The sequence below is a fragment of the Sus scrofa genome, chromosome 9, assembly GCF_054392235.1.
Source record: "Sus scrofa isolate SSC_HxYL_T2T_F1_AM1 chromosome 9, Sscrofa_HxYL_maternal_Yorkshire_Landrace_v2.0, whole genome shotgun sequence".
Lineage (NCBI taxonomy): Eukaryota > Metazoa > Chordata > Mammalia > Artiodactyla > Suidae > Sus > Sus scrofa.
In genome coordinates, this window is record NC_139391.1 from 46,407,287 (window position 1) to 46,429,491 (window position 22,205).

Here is a 22,205-nt window from a genome sequence, read left to right on the forward strand (position 1 = left end):
CAGCGAAGGGGCCAGTCAACCAGTTGGAAGAAAACCGCCGACGCCGGCTTCCTATTGGCCCACGTCATACGGCTCAGCGTCGGTCCTGGTGCGATCGCGGGACCTTTCCGGCTGCCTCGCTGGACGTCTGACTGCCCGGGTCGCGGGTAACCGGTACCTGGAGCAAGTGGGCGCAAAGATGGGCCCGCACTTGGCCCTCTCTTCCGGTCGGTTACCTGGGAACCCCGGCGGAGGAGCGGGAGTGACCCGCATCCCCTCCGCAGCCAAGCGGAAGAGGCGCTCTCTAGCTGGTCGGTATTGAACTGCCCTAGGCTTTGGCTGGAAATCAGAGAACCGCTGCGCTTCGGGCGTAGACCACCCCAACCTCCCTTCGTTTATTTTTTTAAAATGTGGTTTTTATTTTTCCATCATAGTTGATTTTCTTTTCGTTTTTTTGAGGAAAGTAAAACCACCAAAACAGATGCTCGCTGATGGGTCGGAGATAATGCTTGTCTTAGTGGCCGAATTTGGCCTAAACTCTTTTCTAATTTGTATGAGAAAGAATATTCCAAACTGCAAAACGCTATACACAAAATAATTTTACTTGTAATTGGTTAAGCACAGATACACCACCTCCTGTTTTTCTTCAATTAAACTTGTGCACATCCCTTTTTTTCTCCTTCGTATCAAAGCACCTCGGCAATTATCAACGCTCCTCACTCCTCTCTGTCCTTTACCGACCCATAGAAATGTATTTGGTCCTTGAAGAGCGCACTTTATTTTCTTTTCCCAGTTTTATTGAGATGAGCATACTTTTCTTAAATGTGAATATCGTTTGCTTCTCTCCTCTCACAAAATTGATGTCTGGCCTCCTTTCATAAAAGGTTCTCATGAAGGCCCTGGCAGTGACAGCTAGGGTTAGGTTAAGAAACCCTTATCTGTTCCTTTCCCTACATTTTTCTTGTTGATTAGGGAGAGAGAATTAAATTTCTGTGTTTCTTCTTCTTCTTATTTGGCCACTCTGACAGCGCGTGAAGTTCCCTGGCCAGGGATTGAACTCAAGCCCCAGCACTAACCTGAGCTGCTACAGTAACAATGTTGGATCCTTAACACTGCTCTGCAAGGAAACTCCAGAGGTTTCTACGCTTAGAAGATAAACCTGGCAGTACCAGGGAGAGGTCTGTTTTTCTTCCCTTTAAGAATAGTTCAGGGGAGTTCCCATAGTGGAGCAGTGGAAATGAATCTGACTAGGAACCATGAGGTTGTGGGTTCGATCCCTGGCCTTGCTCAGTGGGTTAAGGATCTGGTGTTGCCGTGAGCTGTGGTGTGGGTGGCAGATGAGGCCTGGATCTGGAGTTGATGTGGCTGTGGCGTTGGCCGGCAGCTGTAGCTCTGAATAGACCCCTAGCCTGGGAACCTCCGTATGCTGAGGGAACAGCCTTAAAAAAGAAAAAAAAGAAAAAAAAAAAAAAAAAAGAATAGTTTAGTCCTCAGGTAGAAGAGAAATTGGTAGAAATAAAGAGAAATTCACTTAAAAGTTTAACTTTTTTGGGGGGGGCGCACCTGTGACACATGGAAATTCCCATGCTAGGGGTTGAATCAGAGCCACAGTTGCCAGCCAAAGCCACAGCTATGCCTGATCCAAGCTGCATCTGTGACCTACACTGCAGCTCATGGCAACACTGGATCCTTAACCCACTGAGCAAGGCCAGCGAGGCCAAGATTATCAATATAATCTTGATAGAAGTTCCAATATTCTAGATAAAGCAAAATCCCTTTGATACCATTTGCTACCTCACTCTCTTCTCTGGAAGTATCTGCTGTTAGCAGGTAACAGTGGTGTATTAACATTCCAGGCCTTTTCCTCTGTATTTGGTGTATTTGTATATTCCTCTCTTGAAACATGTAGCTCTTGTCTTTTTTAGATGATTAAAATGTTATACAATTGGATTGTTTACAATTTGCTTTTTTTGTAACAGTAAATGATTGTTTTCCCTTGTCAGTGCATGAAGACTCACCTAATTTTTTAGTGCTACAGAACATTCCATAGCATGGGAGTTGTTTAGCCATAATAGTGGACAGAGAAGCTGCCATTTTGGAGTTTCCATCCTGGCGCAGTGGTTAACGAATCCGACTAGGAACCATAAGGTTTTGGGTTCGATCCCTGGCCTTGCTCAGTGGGTTAAGGGTCCGGCGTTGCTATCAGCTGTGCTGTAGGTCACAGACACGGCTGAGATCCTGCGTTGTTGTGGCTCTGGTGTAGGCTGGTGGCTACAGCTCCGATTAGACCCCTAGCCTGAGAACCTCCATATGCCACAGGAGCGGCCCAAGAAATGGCAAAAAGATAAAAAAAAAAAACCAAAAAACAGGAGTTCCCGTCATGGTGCAGTGGTTAACGAATCCGATTAGGAACCATGAGGTCGCGGGTTCGATCCCTGCCCTTGCTCAGTGGCTTAACGATCCGGCGTTGCCGTGAGCTGTGGTGTAGGTCGCAGACGCGGCTCGGATCCCGCGTTGCTGTGGCTCTGGCGTAGGCCGGTGGCTACAGCTCCGATTCAACCCCTAGCCTGGGAACCTCCATATGCCGCGGAAGCGGCCCAAGAGATAGCAACAACAACAACAAAAGACAAAACAAAAAACAAAAAAAAAAAAACAAAAAACAAAAAAAAAGGTACTTTTAGGCCAGGTATCTGGAAGGGAGATTATTTCCATCCCTTTCAGGGTATGCATTTTAACATTTATCGGGCCTCATTTGTATGCAAGCACTGTGCTAGGTGCTGGGATTCCAGAGATGTGCATGACCTTGTCCTTTCCTTCAGAAAAGTCAGTCTTTTGGGAAACAAGTATGTTCGTGGTTTCATGGACTTATTTTATATCTATCTATCTATATGTATATATATATATATTTTTTTTTGTCTTTTTTGCTATTTCTTGGGCCGCTGCCGCGGCATATGGCGGTTCCCAGGCTAGGGGTCAAATCGGAGCTGCAGCCACCAGCCTACACCAGAGCCACAGCAATGCGGGATCCGAGCCGCGTCTGCAACCTACACCACAGCTCACGGCAACGCCGAATCGTTAAGCCACTGAGCAAGGGCAGGGATCGAACCCGCAATCTCATGGTTTCTAGTCAGATTCCTTAACCACTGCGCCACGACAGGAACTCCCTCATGGACTTATTACAGGCCTATTTGCTTTTTTTGGGGGGGGGGGGTCCACACCCACCGGATATGGATGTTCCCAGGCTAGGGCTCCAATTGGAGCTGCAGCTGCCGGCCTATACCACAGCCACAGCGGTGTGGGAGCCGAGCCACATCTTCAACCCACACCACAACTCACAGCAACGTGGATCCTTAACGCACCTAGCAAGGCCAGGGATCAAATCCAAGTCCTCATGGATACTAGTCAGGTTTGTTACCATTGAGCCACAACAGCATTTCCAAATTTTGAAAACTGGTTATCACCCAGCAACCGCATTCTTAGGTTTATACCTAACAAATGTATAATATGTTCACTAAGAGATTGTGGAGTTCCTGCTGTGGTACAGTGGGTTAAGGATTCATTGTTGCCACAGTTGTGATGTAGATTCAATCCCTAGCCCATGAATTTCTATATATCATGGGTGTGGCCAAAAAAAAGCAAAGAACTGTTTGTAATAGCTTAAATCATAGCGGCCCAAAATTGAATACAACCTGAATGCCAATCAAAGTTGGATAAATAAATAGTGATTAATCACAATGGAATTTTATACAGCAATGAAAATAACTGGTCTGCTATTACATTTGACAACTTAAATGAATCCTACAAACAATATCGAGTGAAAGACGCCAAAGAACAAAGGTTAAGTGGGAGTTCCCATTGTGGCTCAGCAGGTTAAGAACCCGACTAATATCCATGAGGATTTGGGTTCAATCCCTGGCCTCATTCAGTGGGTTAAGGATCCGGTGCTGTTGCTAGCTGTGGTGTAGTTCACAGATGTGGCTCTGATCTGGAGTTGCTGTGGCTGTGGTGTATGCAGACAGCTGCAGCTCCTATTCGACCCCTAGCCTGGAAACGTCAATATGCTGCAGGTGTGGCCCTTTAAAAAAAAAAAAAAAAAAAAAGGAGTTCCTATCATGGCGCAGCAGAAACGAATCTGATCAGGAATCATGAGGCTGCAGGTTCAATCCCTGGCCTTGCTCAATGGGTTAAGGATCCAGCATTGCCATGAGCTGTAATGTAGGTTGCAGATGCAGCTCAGATCTGGTGTTGCTGTGGCTGTGGCGTAGGCTGGCAGCTGAAGCTCTGATTGGACCCCTAGCCTGAGAACCTCCATATGCCGAGAGTGCAGCCCTAAAATGACAAATAAATAAATAAATAAAAGCTTGGTGAAGTGCTTTATCAAGTTCATGGTGAATTTCATTTCTCTTTTGTAGGCCACGTTTTTACAATCTATAATCGGGTAATCGCTTCTTTCTCCTGTTTCATGGTAGTCTGGGGGCCCTGGTCTCTGTTACAGTGTAAGACCTTTGAATTTATTTTATCTTGCTCCTAAAGTAGAAACTGCTGCTAGCCTTTTTAGGGGCTAAGAGGAAAAAACAAAACAAAACAAAAAACACAGAACTTTCAGTAGTCTAGGAAGTGGTTTCTACCCAGAAAGCCAATGAGGGGGGGAAAATGAGAGAGAATGAAAGCTTGGAGCTGAAACAATAAGTGTTTCTGTTTTGCTCCAGTGGGTATGACTCTCCAGTGGGTACATCGGGGGCAGCAGTTCGCTGAAGGGCAATTCTTTGGCTGTCCCTCGGCATATGGAGTTCCTGGGCTGAGCCACAATTGTGACCTACGCCACAGCTGCAGCAACGCTGGATCCTTTAACCCACTGTACTGGGCCAGGGATTGAACCTGCAACCTGGCCTGGCAGAGACAGCACAGATCCCTTTGTGCCATAGCAGGAAATTCTGCTAGGCAATTCCTGATTTTGAGTTGTGATCTCTTTAATTTCAAGTGAAAGATTTTTTTTTTTTTTTTTTTTTTTTGTCTTTTTGCCTTTTCTAGGGCTGCTTGCCACAGCATATGGAGGTTCCCGGGCTAGGGGTCTAATTGGAGATATAGCTGCCAGCCTACACCAGGGCCACAGCAACTCGGGATCTGAGCCGCGTCTGCGACCTACACCACAGCTCACAGCAACGCCGGATCCTTAACCCACTGAGCAAGGCCAGGGATTGAACCTGCAACCTCATGGTTCCTAGTCAGATTCGTTAACCACTGCACCACAACGGGAGCTCCTCAAGCTAAAGATTTGAACTGTTTCTTCTTCTTCTTCTTTTTTGTTTTGGTCTCTTTAGGGTAGCACCCACGGCATATGGAGATTCCCATGCTAGGGGTCAAATTGAAGCTATAACCTCTGGCCTACACCACAGCCACAGTAACGTCAGATCTGAGCTGCGTGTGTGACCCACGCCATAGCTCACAGCAATGCCAGATCCTAACCCACTAAATGAGGCCAGGGATTGCAACTGCGTCCTCAAGGATGCTAGTCAGATTTGTTTCTGCTGAGTCATGACAGGAACTCCTTAAATTGCTTCTTTATCTTTAATCTCTCCAGAACTCCAGTTCTTAGTGCAGAACTGTAAGTGAATTTGTACATATGATCGTTTTTTGTGAAGTCTACTTTCTTATCTTCCTTGCTATACTGAAGTTCCTGGATGCACACAAGCATAAGTAAAAGACAAACCCTGGTGTATGTTCTGACAAGTGTAGCCTAGCGTCACACCCCAGCAAACCATCTAATTAAAAGTTAGGGAACTGAAGACCTGGTGTTTTATTTCCAAAGGACTTTGATGTTTTTGCCCAGAGAGAATCACCTCTTTGAGATGTTTCTTATCAGAAAAACAGATAATGATACTTCTGCAGATAGCTGCTATGAAGAGTCCATGGAGGAGTTCCCTTCGTGGTGCAGAGGAAAGGAATCCAACTAGGGATTCCATGAGGTTGTGGGTTTGATCCCTGGCCTCGCCCAATGGGTTAAAGATCCGGCGTTGCCCTGAGCTGTGGTGTAGGTCACAGAAGCTGCTTGAATCTGGTGCTGCTGTTGCTGTGGCTGTGGCGTAGGCCGGCGGCTACAGCTCTGAATAGACCCCTAGCCTGGGAACCTCCACCTGCTGCAAGTGTAGCCCTCAAAACAAAAGACAGAAAAAAAAAAAAAAAAAAAAAAAGAGTCCATGGAAAGTGAAAGCACTTTGTTAGGTATAATTTGCTACATGAAATTAAGGGCTGGTATCGAAAAGACAAAAACTCCAATTTGAAAAGATACATGCACCCCAATATTCATAGCAGCCCTATTTGCAATAGCCAAGACATGGAAGCAGCCTAAATGTCTATCAATAGAGGAATGGATAAAGAAGATGTGGTATAGGGAGTTCCCTGGTGATCTAGGACTTGGCACTTTTCACCTGGGTTCAATCTCTGGTCTGGGAAATGAGTTCCCACACCAAGCCACTACACGCCTTGGCCAAAAAACACAAAATGATGTAGATACATGTATACATACACACACACATATGCTATATATACATACATATATATATGTAATGGAATACTACTCAGCTATAAAGAAGAATGAAATGTCATTTGCACCAACATAGTTGGACCTAGAGATTATCATACTAAGTGAAATAAGTCACACAGAGAAAGACAAATACCACATGATGTCACTTACATGTGGAATCTAAGTTTTTTTGTTTTTGTTTTTGTTTTTTTGGTGGCACCCATGGCATGCAGATTCCCCGGGGCCAGGGATTGAATCCATGCCACTGCAGCAGACTGAGCCAAAGAAGTTACAACAGTGGACCCTTAATCTACTGCACCACCAGGGAACTCCTATATGTGGAACCTAAAAACAAATATATAGGGAGTTCCTGCTTTGGCTCAGTGGGTTATGAATCCAACTAGCATCCATGAGGATGAAGGTACAATCCTTGGCCTTGCTCAGTGGGTTAAGGATCTGGTGTTGTTGGGGCTGTGGTGTAGACCAGCAGCTGCAGCTCCGATTCAACCCCTAGCCTAGGAACTTCCATATGCCTTGGGTGTGGCCCTAAAAAAAAATAATAAAATAAAATAAAATAATTAAAAATATGGTGAACTTATTTACAAAACAGAAATAGACTCACAGACATTGAAAACAAATGTATGATAACCAAAGGGGATAGTGAGTGGGGGATGGATTGGGAGTTTGAGATTAGATACAAACTACCATACATAAATAAAACAGGAGTTCCCATTGTGGTTCATCGGGAAAAAAAAAAAAAGAAGAAGAAGAAGAAAGGAAGGAAAGCAAGTCTGATGAGGTGCCATGGGTCATCTGGCGGTCCAGTTTCTACCTCTGTGCCCTCATCAGCAAGAAGATCCCATGGAGAGGAAGACTGAGCAGTAGGGGGAGCAGCCACATCAACAACAAAGATGTTAGTTGGCTGTTCACATCACTCTTGGCTTTCACATTGCTTCCTTTAACATATATTATCCATAGTCTTAACAACTGACATGACATGCGATCTAAAAATTCTAATAGTACAGAATATGCTCGGCAGGACAAAGTGGGTCCCATCTACTCCCCACTTGTGATTCTGCCCATGGATTGAGATCCTGAAACAGTTCCAATACTTGTGTGACAAAGATGAAAAAAATCTGGGCTGGCAATTAGGAAATCTGTGTGCCTTCCCCTCATTCGGTTTTTCAGACAAACGTACACATCCTTTCCCGTCAGATCAAGGAGCCGAAAGAAGAGGAAGACCATCCTCATTCTTGCTTCAACAAACATGAAGCATCTACCAGGCTGTTAGACCTGGTTCTTGGTAACCAAGATACAGCTCCTACTCTCTGAGAACTCCACGAAGGGAAAAAAGAATAAAATGTTCTAGAAAATAAAAAGCTGGAATTCTCTTGTGGCACAGTAGGTTGGGGATTCCGATATTGTCACTATAGGGCTTGAGTCACTGCTGTGGTATGGGTTGGATCGCTGGCCCAGGAACTTCCACGTGCTTCACGGGTTCCCCCCCCCCAAAAAAAAACCTATGGGGGCAAGAATGCAAAAATAAACTTCACAAATACTAACTATACATACAAATACTAAAAATATGACCACTTTTGCCATGTTCCATACTATCTCAAATGACTCGGGTATTTCTATTTGTAGTTTCTTGTTGCGTGAAACTGCAGTTTTCCACACTCACAGTTGATTTAACCCAGGTCCGGCCTGGTGGGTACGAGGGAGTGTCTTAGGCATTTGCCATTTGTTAAATCACTCAGTGCTCTGCTTCAAGGCTCTTGCCTGAAGAGTCCTGTGACGGTAGAATGTAATTCATCTAGGCACAGCGGGTTACAAATTCACAATCAAGTCCTCATCTTGATCCGTAATTGCTCGCGAAATCGTAATTGCGCAAAGACGTGAAGGTCCAGCTCTCAAAAAACATCCTGGCTAGCGCACTTACAGAGCCAGCAAAACCGCAAACCGAGCGGGCTGCTGGGCGCAGGTCCGGGAACCCGGCTTCACGCGGCCCCGCCCACTCTTCCAGTAGCCGGAACCTGTCCCGGGACAGAAAAGCGCAAGTGCACCCAGGCTCCAGGAAGCTGTCGGGTCACGTGATCCACCGCCTCTTCTCACGTGACCTCTCTCGCGGAGGCGGGGGCCGTCTGCCAAGATGGCGGCCTACCTGCAGTGGCGGCGCTTCGTTTTCTTCGACAAGGAGCTGGTGAAAGAGCCGCTGGGCAATGATGGAGCTGCTCCCGGGCCCGTACCTGCCTCTGCACCTGCTGCTTCCAAGTTCCTTTGCCTCCCTCCTGGCATCACTGTCTGCGACTCAGGCCGAGGGAGCCTAGTCTTTGGAGATATCCTTCCTCTGGAGCTGTCTCTTCCCTCCCCAGCTTGGATGAAATATGTCCGTCAGAGGTTTTCCTTTTTCGTGCCACTTTCCTTTAGATGCGCGCCCAGTGCTAGCTCTGTGGTCAGAGGCAAGAAAAGGAGGAAGTCCATTCTGTATCTTGTTGCCTGCTGAGCGAGCAGTCTTGGGCAAGTCATTTAATCTCTATGGGCTTCAAGTTCTTTATCTGCAAAAGGGGTGTAAAATAACAATTTGGTAAGGTTGTTTTTAAGATCTATCAAAAGAACGGTTGCACCTTGGCTTTAAAAGTTGAATATGGGAGTTTGCACTGTGGCATAACTGGACTGGTGGCATGGGTGGTAGATTCAATTCCCCAGGGCCTAGTGGGTTAAAGGATCCAGCGTTGGGTCGCAACTGTGGCTCAGATCTGATCTCTGTCCTGGGAGCTCCATATGCTCCCCCCCCCCCAAAAATTGTGTTAGGTAAGGTGTCATTATCTTCCCTGCCTAATGTGGGCAAGGAGTCAAATGAGACCATCAGTTTGGTGCTTTGTTCTCTGTATTGCTGTCGCTAAATTCTGGCCTTCTTTTCTACTTTTTTTAAGATAGGGCTTTCCAAGAGATAATATGTGGAAAAACCCTTGAAAAGTTTAAGGGGTTGTATGTATGTTAGTGGTTTTTGGGGTTCTGGCCTAAATAAGATAAGTCTATCTCCTTGGAAAGGAGGCTCCTTGACTACTCTGCACATATGGAAGGCCAGATCTGGTTCTTGCCCCGCTCCTTACAGCTTACGGGTTTCCAGGCCTACAAATTACGGGTGACACACCTGTACCAACTGAAACAGCACAATATTTTGGCATCTGTTGGTGAGGATGAAGAGGGCATCAACCCCTTGGTGAGTACTAAATAGAAGATGGGGAAGACCCAGAATCCTTTGAATGGTTGTTGTTGTAGGGTGACTAGTATTCACACATCTAAGGTCTGTCTACAGGTAAAGATCTGGAACCTGGAGAAGAGAGATGGTGGCAATCCACTCTGCACTCGGATCTTCCCTGCCATTCCAGGGACAGAGCCAACTGTCGTGTCTTGTTTGACTGTCCATGAAAATCTCAACTTTATGGCCATTGGTAAGCAGAAAGTAGGCAAAGCTAATATCCCGTGATTCTTTATAGATTTTCTTCCAAGTTGCTTCTGCAGCTCGTTTTCACTGGTCTTATGAGTCCACTTTATGAGTCCACTTGTACTGAGGTGAGGCCTTTGAGATTTTAAAGTTTAGAGTTGGAAAGCATTAATTTTGTTCTTTGATAATGAGTCATTGAGGCCTGATCTTCATGGTAATCCCTGGAGAAGTTGGGTATGAGGAGAAAGATTGTTACGTCAATTTTTTTTTTTTCTTTTTATGGCCACTCCTGCAGCACACGGAAGTTCCCAGGCTAGGAGCCCCATTGGTGCTACAGCTGCCAGCCTATTCCACAGCCACAGCAACACCAGATTGAGCCACATATGCAACCTACACCACAGCTCGTGGAAATGCCAGATCCTTAACCCGCTGAGCAAGGCCAGGGATCAAACCCCATCCCTCTTGGAGCCACAACAGGAGTTCCAAGATTTTTACTTCTAATGAGTGACTGCAGTGGTCTTTTTCCCCTTCTGTGCTTCCTGATCTTTTAGCCTCAACAAAATAGTTTCCTGCTTTCCTATAGGTTTTACAGATGGCAGTGTTACATTGAACAAAGGGGACATCACCCGGGACCGGCATAGCAAGACCCAGATTTTGCACAAGGGCAACTATCCTGTTACGGGACTGGCCTTTCGCCAAGCAGGAAAGACCACTCACTTGTTTGTTGTGACAACCGAGAATGTTCAGGTATGACCAGAGCCTTCACTGTTAGGGGCAGGCAGTAAAGGCTTCTCTATTGCTCAGGGGACTAGGATAAGCAACTGTAGAGAGAGGTAGGATTTTTCAGTTTTTCATCGTGTGGTCTTGAATAAGTTGCCAGGCTTAATCTTTTATTTCTTCACTTAGGAAACTGGGAAGAGTTAGAGCTAGGAAAAGAACTCTTGGGCTTCTAGTAAAAGACCTGAGTTTTTCTAATTAATTTGCGAAGTGACAGTGCACATGTTGCTTTACTTTTCTGGTTCTTGGTGCTCCTTATTTATACCAGCTTACTCTCAGCAAGAGTTACTTGATAAAACAGTAAAAAGCTCAGACTTGCTGAATGCCTGTGGTAAGTAGTGATAGTGTATACGCAGAAAGAAAACGCAGGCTCTGTTTATATACTTACTAGGTGGGCGATGGTTAATTGGAAAATGCAAGCAGCGAGGGAAAGTCTTAGGGTGCTAAGAATTAAGAAGAGAGTATGAAGCCTTTGGGAAGGCTTAGATGCCACCTCCTCAAAGGGAGCCTGTTAACCCCTTTCTTACTTCTCACAGTCCTACATAGTTTCTGGAAAGGACTACCCTCGTGTGGAGTTGGACACCCATGGTTGTGGCCTGCGCTGCTCAGCTCTAAGCGACCCTTCTCAGGACATGCAGTTCATAGTGGCGGGGGATGAGTGTGTCTACTTGTACCAGCCGGATGAACGTGGGCCCTGCTTCGCCTTTGAGGGCCATAAACTCATTGCTCACTGGTTTAGAGGCTACCTTGTCATTGTCTCCCGTGATCGGAAAGTTTCTCCCAAGTAAGGATGCCTAAGAGAAGAAGGGAGAGGGCTGGACTTGTTCCATAGAATTAACCTGATTTTAAACTCCTAATGCCTGGATCCTGTCAGCCTCCTTCCTCCTCTGGCTTTATGTAGCTTGTGCTTACACCTGGAAGCAAGTGTAACGTTTTTACTGCAAAGTGTGTGTGTTTGCCGCAGACATTTGCTGAGCAGCCCTGGGTGCACTTAGAATGCTCCAGGGAATTTTGGACCTGGTATTGTTTTGTTTTGTTTTTTCACTCTAGTCAAAATGAATTTGGTAGAGGAGTAAGGGATTGAGTAGTCGGCAATTGGAAAATTCTGGAAAGTGCATGACAGGGTATTTTTTGCTCTGAGCCACCAGAAAGGGCAGCAGGATCTTCAACATGATGAAAGTGATCCCTGTCAGATGCTAGTTTGTTTTCATTCAGTAGTAAGCACAGTGGCCTATATATATCAGGCACTAACTATCTGTTAAATAATAGATGTTTAGGAGTTCCCGTCATGGCTCAGCGGAAATGAACTTGATTAGCATCCATGAGGATGCAGGTTCCCTGGCCTCGCTCAGTGGGTTAAGGATCCCACGATACCGTGAGCTGTGGTGTAGGTTGCAGACGCAGCTTGGATCCCATGTTGCTGTGGCTGTGGTGTAGGCCGGCGGCTACAGCTCCCACTAGACCCCTAGCCTGGGAGCCTCCATGTGCCACGGGTGCAGCCCTCAAAAGATAAAAACAAAAACAGAACAAAACAAAAAATAATAGATGTTTGAAAGTACTTAATTTTTCAGTATTTTGCCTGTGTTAATTATAAGATCATAAGGGGTAAGACCAGACCTGTATGTTCTTTTCCTATAACTGCCGGACCATGCAGGGTGTTACAAGATGAGCTGCTAGAGGGGCCAAAGTGGTGACTTTCTCTGGGTGGAAAGGGCAATACCAGAGTTGTCGCGGAATAGGAAATCTAGGGGAGCTAAGAAAGAGCTGGTACAAATACCCGGTGCCTTTTCTTGCCCACACAGGTCGGAGTTTACCAGCAGGGATTCCCAGAGCTCCGACAAGCAGATTCTCAACATCTATGACCTGTGCAACAAGTTCATAGCCTACAGCGCCGTCTTTGAGGATGTAGTGGATGTGCTTGCCGAGTGGGGCTCCCTGTACGTGCTGACGCGGGATGGGCGGGTCCACGCACTGCAGGAGAAGGACACACAGACCAAACTGGAGGCAAGGCCACCAGGTTCCCAGAGCTGGCCGTGGGCACCCAGACGCAGCTCTAGGAAGAGGCTCCCCAAGTTGCCTTGGCCAGGGTGTTTCCTTCCCTTGGGGTCACAGCCTTACTCAGGTCCCTTAGAGTAGGATCACAAGGTCAGTGGCCTGGAATGAGGCCTTAGAGGGAAGCAGTGGCTGGGAGCCTGAGCCCACTCTCAGGATCCACTCTGCCTGCCTGCAGAGAACCTGGTGAGGTGAGGTTGGCCTTGGGGGTATCTGAGAGGTTTGGCCCTAAGATCTATGTTGATCAGAACTTGAGGACTACCTGGCTTGTGTGTGGTGGGTGCATTCTGGGAAGGGGTTTTCTTAGGACTGCTTCTTCCAGTTTTCTAATCTTTCTTCCCTTCCAGATGCTGTTTAAGAAGAATCTGTTTGAGATGGCGATCAACCTGGCCAAGAGCCAGCATCTGGACAGTGATGGGTTGGCCCAGATCTTCATGCAGTATGGGGACCACCTCTACAGCAAGGGCAACCATGATGGGGCTGTCCAGCAGTATATCCGGTCAGTATGGGGGTGCTTTAGGGTGTAGCTGTGAATGCAGAGACAGGCAGCCAGATAGGCTAAAGCCTGTGCTTGGGGAAGGGGATGGGCTCCACCATGAAGAGCCCTTTTTTTCCAGCAGAAACTGTTGATGCCTCAAGTGAGAAGACAGTCTACCTTATTGGAAAGGGAGTGTTTACAGTTCAATATTACATGATCAGTATGCAATTGAGCTGATGAGTACCTGTTATTTTAAATGTTAGCTCGGCCTTTGTTTTTTTTTTTTTTTGTCTTTTTGCCATTTCTTGGGCTGCTCCCAAGGCATATGGAGGTTCCCAGGCTAGGGGTCGAATCGGAGCTGTAGTTGCTGGCCTACGCCAGAGCCACAGCAACGTGGGATCCGAGCCGCGTCTTCAACCTACACCACAGCTCACAGCAACGCCGGATCGTTAACCCACTGAGCAAGGCCAGGGATCAAACCCGCAACCTCATGGTTCCCAGTCAGATTTGTTAACCACTGAGCCACGACAGGAACTCCATCAGCCTTTTTTAATATTCATTTTGGCCAGACTTTTTATTTACTTATTTATTTATTGCTCCCCCCCCCCCGTTTTTGTTTTTGTTTTTTTTGCTTTTTATTGCTGCACCCGCAGAATCTGGAGGTTCCCAGGCTAGGGGTCAAATCGGAGCTACAGCTGCCACCCTATGCCGCAGCCACAGCAACTTGGGATCCAAGCTGCGTCTGTGACGTATACCATGGCTCACAGCAACAACGAATGGTTAACACACTGAGCGGGGCCACGGATTGAACCCGTAACCTCATGGTTTTTAGTCGGATTTGTTTCCAGGGCACCATGATGGGAACTCCTGACCAGATTCTTTAAAGGGAAGAACAGATTGATTTCATTTCCACATTCTCTTCCCTTGGTACAAATTTTTGGAATTTTCTGATCTAATAAGGGGTTTTAAGAGCCTGTCTAGCCTCTTTCCCAACCACTCTAGAATTCCTGTTTTCAGCCAGGTTTAAGAACCAGTGCTCTAGAAGTTCTGTTGTGGCGCAGCAGGTTAAGGATCTGGCCTTGTCATTGCAGCGGCGGTGGGGGTTGCTGTTGTGGCTTAGGTTCAATCCCTGGCCTGGGTGTGGCCAGAAAAAAAAAAAAAGAACCAGTGTTCTGGAGCCTTGGCACTCACATGGTCCACTGTCTGGTAGCATCAATATCACCTGAGATTTTTGTTAGAGTTGCAGAATCTCAGACCTTACTCCAGACCTATTGAAACAGAATTTCCGTTTTAAGATCTGCAAATGACTGTTCACATGAGTGTTTTGAGAAGTATACTGATCCAAATGCCATTCGATGCATGTGTCTCTCTCCCTAGAACCATTGGAAAGTTGGAGCCATCCTATGTGATCCGCAAGTTTCTGGATGCCCAGCGCATCCACAACCTGACAGCCTACCTGCAGACCCTGCACCGGCAGTCCCTGGCCAATGCCGACCACACCACCCTTCTGCTCAACTGCTACACCAAGCTCAAGGACAGCTCGAAGCTGGAGGAGTTCATCAAGGTACAGGCTGGTGCTGGCAGGGGGTTCCTTGAGGGCCCCACCCAGCATGAGGGGCTTCTCCAGGGCTGCAAGGAGGGGGAAGAGCCGACCTTATTTGGGAACCAGGATGCTCTGGTCCATAAACTGGGAAGAATAGCTTTCCTGTGAGTTGCCACAGCAATGCCAGATCCGAGCAAGGTCTGCAACCTATAGCACAGCTCACGGCAATGCTGGATCCTTAACCCACTGAGCGGAGCCATGGATCAAACCCACATCCTCATGGATACTAGTCAGGTTTGTTTCTGCTGAGCCACAATGGGAACTCTCCTCTCTTTTTTTTTGATGCCAGACTTTCCTGTGGTATCAGCCCAGGGAAGCAGCACTGGGCGAGCCCTGTGTTCCCAGAAGAATCTAAGAGTAGAGGCAGAGGAAGATTTTGGCTCTTAAAAACTTCCTGAGAAGCAAAACAGTTTTAAAAGCCTGAACTTTAATGTTACCTTAAGAATCTGGAGTTCCCGTCGTGGTTCAGGGGTAACGAACCCAACTAGCATCCAAGAGGACACATGTTTGATCCCTGGCCCTGCTCAGTGGGTTAAGGATCCCACGTTCCCATGAGCTGTGGTGTAGGTCACAGACCAGGCTCAGATCTGGCGTTGCCATGGCTGTGGCATAGGCCAACAGCTGCAGCTCCAGTTCAGCCTCTAGCCTGGGAAGTTCCATATGCCAAGCATGCAGCCCTAAAAAGGAAAAAAAAAAAGACAATCAGGTTTAAGAATCAGATGCCTATTTCCTTTCTCTTCCCTAACCACAACCTCCATATGCATGGTTTGGTGTAACGTCTCCCTGGCAGACAAAGAGTGAGAGCGAGGTCCACTTTGATGTGGAGACAGCCATCAAGGTTCTCCGGCAGGCCGGCTACTACTCCCACGCCCTCTACTTGGCTGAGAACCACGCACATCACGAGTGGTACTTGAAGATCCAGCTAGAGGACATCAAGGTAGGTGAGCCTCCTGACTCGGGCAGGGACCTGCTCTTTTTCTAGGACGTTTCCAGGATAATGAAAGTGCTTCCTGGTAAGGGAGGCAGGAGCATGTGCTTACTTCCTCCCCCCCCCCCCCCCCCCCCCGCACAGAATTATCAGGAAGCCCTTCGGTACATCGGAAAGCTGCCTTTTGAGCAGGCAGAGAGCAACATGAAACGCTATGGCAAGACCCTCATGCACCATATACCAGAGCAGACCACCCAGTTGCTGAAAGGACTCTGCACCGACTATCAGCCCAGCCTTGAAGGCCGAGGCGATAGGGAGGCTCCCGGCTGCAGGGTGAGGCTGCGGGAAGAATGGTGCCGCATTGGACCACAGGGCTCACCTTAGAGGCACACGTACTGAGCCCACTCACTCGGCCTCCTCTCTGCCCCTTTGCCCTCCTAGGCCAACTCAGAGGAGTTCATCCCCATCTTTGCCAACAACCCTCGGGAGTTGAAAGCTTTCCTAGAGCACATGAGTGAGGTACAGCCTGACTCCCCACAGGGCATCTACGACACACTCCTTGAACTGCGACTCCAGAACTGGGCCCACGAGGAAGATCCGCAGGTAAAAAGACAGTGCTTCCACTCCTTTCATGATGGTTGCCTTTTGCTGGTTTCGTTTCGTTTCTTTTCTGTTTTCCTTTTAGGGCCATACACGCAACATATGGAGGTTCCCCGGCTAGGGGTCAAATTGGAGCTACAGCTGCTGGCCACAGCAACACCAGATCTGAGCCGTGTCTGTGACCTACACCGCAGCTCACGGCAACGCCGGATCCTTAACCTACTGATTGTCCCTGAGGCCGGGGACTGGACCTGCAACCTCATGGTTCCTAGTCGGTTTTGTTTCCGCTGTGCCATGACAGGAACCCCTTGCTGGTTTCCTTAGACCAATGACACTTCACCTTGGGGGCTGAAGGGTCCACCCTGAGGAGGAAGTTGGACTGAGGGCAAGAGATAGTTGACTGGCCTTGTCATTTCCCCCGATGCCCAGCAGCTCTGCCCGTTTCTTCCTCCTCTAGGTCAAAGAGAAGCTTCACGCGGAGGCCATCTCTCTCCTGAAGAGTGGTCGCTTCTGTGACGTCTTTGACAAAGCCCTGGTCCTCTGCCAGATGCACGACTTCCAGGATGGGGTCCTTTACCTCTATGAGCAGGGGAAACTGTAAGTGTGGGGACTTTCCGGGGGGCGGGGGGGGGGGGCGGTATCCATGTCACTTTCTGGCCATGGCTGCTGAGGGGCGCCTCGCCTATGCAGGTTCCAGCAGATCATGCACTACCACATGCAGCACGAGCAGTACCGGCAGGTGATCGCCGTGTGCGAGCGCCACGGGGAGCAGGAGCCCTCCCTGTGGGAGCAGGCGCTCAGCTACTTCGCCCGCAAGGAGGAGGACTGCAAGGAGTATGTGGCGGCCGTGCTCAAGCACATCGAGAGCAAGAATCTCATGCCACCCCTTCTAGGTACTGGGAAGACTGGGCGGGTGGGTGGAGGGTGCAGGCTCTGGGACAGGGCCCTTGAGCTCTCCCCAGAGGGCTCCCGGTTCATGGTCTTATTTCCTCCTGGATCCCAATTCCAGTGGTGCAGACCTTGGCCCACAATTCCACAGCCACCCTGTCTGTCATTCGGGACTACCTGGTCCAAAAGCTGCAGAAACAGAGCCAGCAAATCGCCCAGGATGAGCTCCGGGTGCGGCGCTACCGAGAGGAGACCACCCGCATCCGCCAGGAGATCCAGGAGCTGAAGGCAAGGTACTTGGCATCTGGCTGTGTGGAGGCCCTGGGGCTTACCTTGTTCTTCACAGGGTATCATTACTTTTCACATGGAGTTCCCTGGTGGCCTGGCAGTTCAGGATCCAATGTTGTCACTGTGTGGGATGGAGTTCGATCTTTAATCTAGGAATTTCTGTATGCTGTGGGCACAGCCAAAACAAAAACTTTTCATAGACAGGATTGTATGGAGTGTGTTTGAGCATTTCATCCTTGAATATTTTTCTTTTTTTGTGTGTGTGTCTCCTTTTTTTCTTTTCTAGGGCTGCACCTGCAGCATATGGAAGTTCCCAGGCTAGGGGTCTAATTAGAGCTACAGCTGCCAGCCTACACCACAGCTCACAGCAACACCAGATCCTTAACCCACTGAGCAAGGCCAGGGATCGAACCCGAAACCTCATGGTTCTTAGTCAGATTCGTTAACCACTGAGCTGTGATGGGAATTCCATTTTTTTTGAAGATTTTTAAAAAATTTTTTATTTATTTATTTTTTTAGGGTCACATGTGCGGCATATGGAAGTTCCCAGGCTAGGGGTTGAATCAGAGCTGCAGCTGCTGGCCTGCACCACAGCCACAGCAACACAGGATCCGAGCCACATCTGCAACCTACCCACAGCTCATGGCGACTGGATCCTTAACCCACTGAGTGAGGCCAGGGGTCGAACCCACATCCTCATGGATCCTGGTCGAGTTTGTTAACTGCCGAGCTATGAAGGGAACTCCTAAAGAGGAATTCTAAGGAATGACTTACTATATAGAACATGATTTATTGGGCTTTGGAGGATATATCTTGTTGCAGGTACTTTTCTGTATATGCCTGTACTTTACTTTTCTAAATGCACATCTCAGTGGTGGTGGGAAGCACTTGGGAGTAGAAACTTGGACAGAAAGTGGATACTTTAGAAGTATTAGAGCCCCCACTGTGGTGCAACAGGGTTGGTGGCTTCTTGGGAGCCCTAGGACACTGGTTTGATCCCCAGCCTGGTACAGTGGGTTGTGGATCCAGTGTTGCCACAGCTGCAGCTTAGGTGGCAGCTGGCTTAGATCTGATCTAATTTATGTGGTGGCCAAGAAAGGCCTCGTTGAAAGGGTCACATCTGAGTAAAGACCTGAAAGACAACTTGGTGGCAGTAGTGGCTATTAAAAGAGAGAGAGGTGTGTGATTGGGTCACTTCGTCGTACAACAGAACTTGATGAAACATTGTAAATCAAATATACTTGGAGCTCCTGTCACAGCTCAGTGGATATGAATCCGACTAGGAACCTTGAGGTTGCTGGTTTGATCCCTGGCCTCACTCACTGGGTCAAGGACCCGGCATTGCCACGAGCTGTGGTGTAGGTCGCAGACATGGCTCAGATCTGGCGTTGCTGTGGCTGTGGCATAGGCCGGCAGCTGTAGCTCTGATTAGACTCAGCCTGGGAACCTCCATATGCCATGGATGTGGCCCCAAAAAAACAAAAGACAAAAACAAACAAACAATTATACTTTAATAATAATAAAATAAAAATAAATAAAAATATGACTTAAAAAAAAAAAAAAAAAGAGTTCCCCCAGTGGCCTAGTGATTAAAGTTTCCCACATTGTCACTGCTGTGGCTTGGGTCACTGCTGTGGTATGGGTTCAGCCCCTGGCTCTGGGAACTTCTGCATGCCATGGGTGCAACCAAAAAAAAAAGAAAGAGAAAAATTCCCCCAAAGGTTGGGTGACCCTGCTGGGAGTGTACTGAGACTCCCTGGGGCCCAGCCTGGAGTCTTCATGTGACAGCATTTGGTGGTAAGAAGAGCAGGACCTTGTGGTTCCTTGAGGATGACCTCTCTCTTCTCACCGAGTCCAGCTGCCTTGTCTCTCCACATGGCTCCTGGCCCTGCCTTTACTATTTGCCACTGCTTTCTGGTCTCCCTTGCTTGTAGTCCAAAGATTTTCCAGAAGACCAAGTGCAGCATCTGTAACAGTGCCTTGGAGTTGCCCTCTGTCCACTTTCTCTGCGGCCACTCCTTCCACCAGCACTGCTTTGAGAGTTACTCGGAAAGTGATGCCGACTGCCCCACCTGCCTCCCTGAAAACCGCAAGGTCATGGATATGATCCGGGCCCAGGAACAGAAGCGAGATCTCCACGATCAGTTCCAGCACCAGGTGGGGATGAGCAGGCCCTTGATTCCAGCTCACAGGGAGGTGGGGAGCCTAAAGGGCTGCTGTTTTTTTCAACTCCCCCTTTGGCTTCTGACTCCTACCTCTTCTTTCCTCTTTCCCTGCAGCTCAAGTGCTCCAATGACAGCTTCTCTGTGATTGCCGATTACTTTGGCAGAGGTGTTTTCAACAAATTGACTCTGCTGACCGACCCACCCCCAGCCCGGCTGACTTCGAGCCTGGAGGCTGGACTGCAGCGGGACTTGCTCATGCACTCCAGAAGGGGCACCTAGGCGGCTGGTGGGAAGGGGTATGATGGCGGAGGCCCAGCAGCAGGGACATGGGGACAAAGGCAGGGCTCTTGCACAGGAGTCAGGCAGACATGCCCAGGACTCCACTCTCCTCTGATGCCATGGTCCTCAGACCTTAAGGGGACTTTGTTTTCCTGCCTCCTTCATTGGCCAACCCGCCATTCCCCCTGTTGACTTTTTGAGCAGTGTAGATCATTCCAGACCAGTGGGGGAGGGTACCTCAGCAACCTCGGGGTCTGGACAATAGCTACTTTATTCTCTGTCCAAGAGCACCAGGCTGTGCTTGGGTCCTGGCTCGCAGAGTCTATAAATAAAAGAATATAATGATTTCAGGGTTGAAGTATTTATCCTGGGGACTTCTGGTGATTCTTAACTGCAAAAAGTGCTTCTTTCCCTCTGCTGTCCTAGAGCTCCCCTCCCCTTCCTACAGGGTTCCGTGAAGATAATATTGATAAGACTTCATTCTAGTAATAACTGGGACCTGTGGCAAATGGTAGAGTTCAGTTTGGTGAAGAACCTCTGTAAAGGCCTAAAGCCTGCGTCCCAAGAGGAGCCTGGACTGAGGTCCCTGCTCAGTAGTGTGGCTGGTCTCCGTGGCTCTTGTGTGGACAAGGTATTCAAACAGGAGGCAGATTGTGGTGGCGAGCCTTGGGCTTAAGCCTACCTTCATAATGGGTGGGTTATTGTCTTGCTGTTTTTACTACCAGGTGATGAGGAGGATAAAAGGTCCTTTACTGAAACATTTTTTTCCTTCTTCAAAGTTGTGAGCTGCAGTTTGTGTGGCTAGGTGTCTTTTTGTAATTTGGGTTACACTGCCTATAGGAAAATTGCTTCTCTGGGGTTGTTTAAACTAACTTGGGGAGTTCCCATCATGGCTCAGTGGTAACAAGACTAGCATCCACGAGAATGTGGGTTCGATCCCTGGCCTTGCTCAGTGGGTTAAGGATCTGGTGTTGCTGTGAGCTGTGGTGTAGGTTGCAGACTTGGCTTGGATCTCAAGGGGCTGTGGCTGTGGCTGTGGCCAGCAGCTGCAGCTCCAATTCAACCCCTAGCCTGGGAACCTCCATATGCCATGGGTGCAGCCCTAAAAAGCCAAAAGAAAAAAAAAAAAAAAAAAAGGAATGACAACCTCTTTCTGGTACAGCTGTTCTGTTATGAAGATCTAAGGAGCCAGTCAATGGGTATGTTAGTGATCTCCAAGGGGTCAGTGACCCCTCAGTGGATCCCTTGCCTGGAGTCCCAAATGCCAAACAACCCAGAGAGGGGACAGCACATGCTCTAAAGACATCTTCTCCCCAAAGGGAGGGGAGTAAGGGAATTGAAGGGGTAGGAGGCAAATGCATCATCAGGGTTCCAGGAGAGGTGCAGCTGGGGCGTGTGCAGTCTTTCATGCTTTTTTGGGCATGGCAGGAGTTGTCCCTGGCAGAATACAAAACCCCTCCTTGGGCAGAGATCTTGGCATGGTGGGTAATGAAGCAAAGGTAACTTTAGGACACTTTCGGGTCTCATCTGCCTTAGGCACGTTCCTATGGTCAAGTCAGAGCTGGTTCGGGGCTGATGACCACTGCATATTTCTTAAAGCATACCTGCAGAACGTTTCTGTCAAATACCAGGTGCTTTTGAAAGCAGCAGATAAATCAAGGCTGGAATCCTTTGACTCTCAGGGGCTGGTATGAATGACAGGTATCCAGTTCTTTGTACAGTAGTGAATGTGTGGCTATTAGTAATGTTAGTGAGTTGAGCACTTTTTCTAACAAGCCCTGTTCTCAATAACACTAACAATGTGTTAAATCCCCAATTCAGTTATTTGTCATGACCTTTGACTTCTGAGCCAGTTTCCTCATTTTAAAAACAGGAATGTTGGGGAGTTCCTGTCGTGGCGCAGTGGTTAAGGAATCCGACTAGGAACCATGAGGCTGCGGGTTCGATCCCTGGCCTTGCTCAGTGGGTTAACGATCTGGCCTTGCTGTGAGCTGTGGTGTAGGTCGCAGGCGCGGCTCGGATCCCGTGTTGCTGTGGCTCTGGTATAGGCTGGTGACTACAGCTCTGATTCGACCCCTAGCTTGGGAACCTCCATATGCCACGGGAAGCGGCCCTAGAAAAGGCAAAAAGACCAAAAATGTTGCCTACTTCAGGCTGTAGCAGAAGCAGTATCACACAAACTGCACTAATTGTGCCA

The 22,205-nt window shown here is 48.1% G+C and overlaps 1 protein-coding gene across 7 annotated transcripts; it reads left to right on the plus strand.

Annotated features, from left to right (window-relative positions):
• Nucleotides 1-8,637: 8,637 nt before the first annotated feature.
• VPS11 (VPS11 core subunit of CORVET and HOPS complexes) lies at nucleotides 8,638-20,358 on the plus strand. 7 transcript variants are annotated; one of them, XR_014815418.1, is made up of 16 exons: nucleotides 8,638-8,838; nucleotides 9,577-9,725; nucleotides 9,822-9,957; nucleotides 10,534-10,697; nucleotides 11,264-11,511; nucleotides 12,530-12,731; nucleotides 13,127-13,278; nucleotides 14,635-14,821; nucleotides 15,651-15,797; nucleotides 15,933-16,121; nucleotides 16,230-16,391; nucleotides 16,846-16,985; nucleotides 17,079-17,281; nucleotides 17,398-18,091; nucleotides 18,981-19,721; nucleotides 19,844-20,358. XR_014815418.1 is itself a non-coding variant. In XM_003129923.7 (16 exons), exons 1-16 carry the CDS (start codon nucleotides 8,652-8,654, stop codon nucleotides 20,006-20,008), a joined length of 2,826 nt encoding a protein of 941 aa, XP_003129971.4. In that variant the 5' UTR covers nucleotides 8,638-8,651; the 3' UTR covers nucleotides 20,009-20,358. The 7 variants fall into 7 exon arrangements, 4 of the variants coding, with proteins under 4 accessions (XP_003129971.4, XP_020918616.2, XP_084832456.1 ...); XR_014815420.1 differs by having other exon boundaries at nucleotides 17,398-17,905; XR_014815419.1 differs by having other exon boundaries at nucleotides 17,398-17,881; nucleotides 18,115-19,721.
• Nucleotides 20,359-22,205: the final 1,847 nt, after the last annotated feature.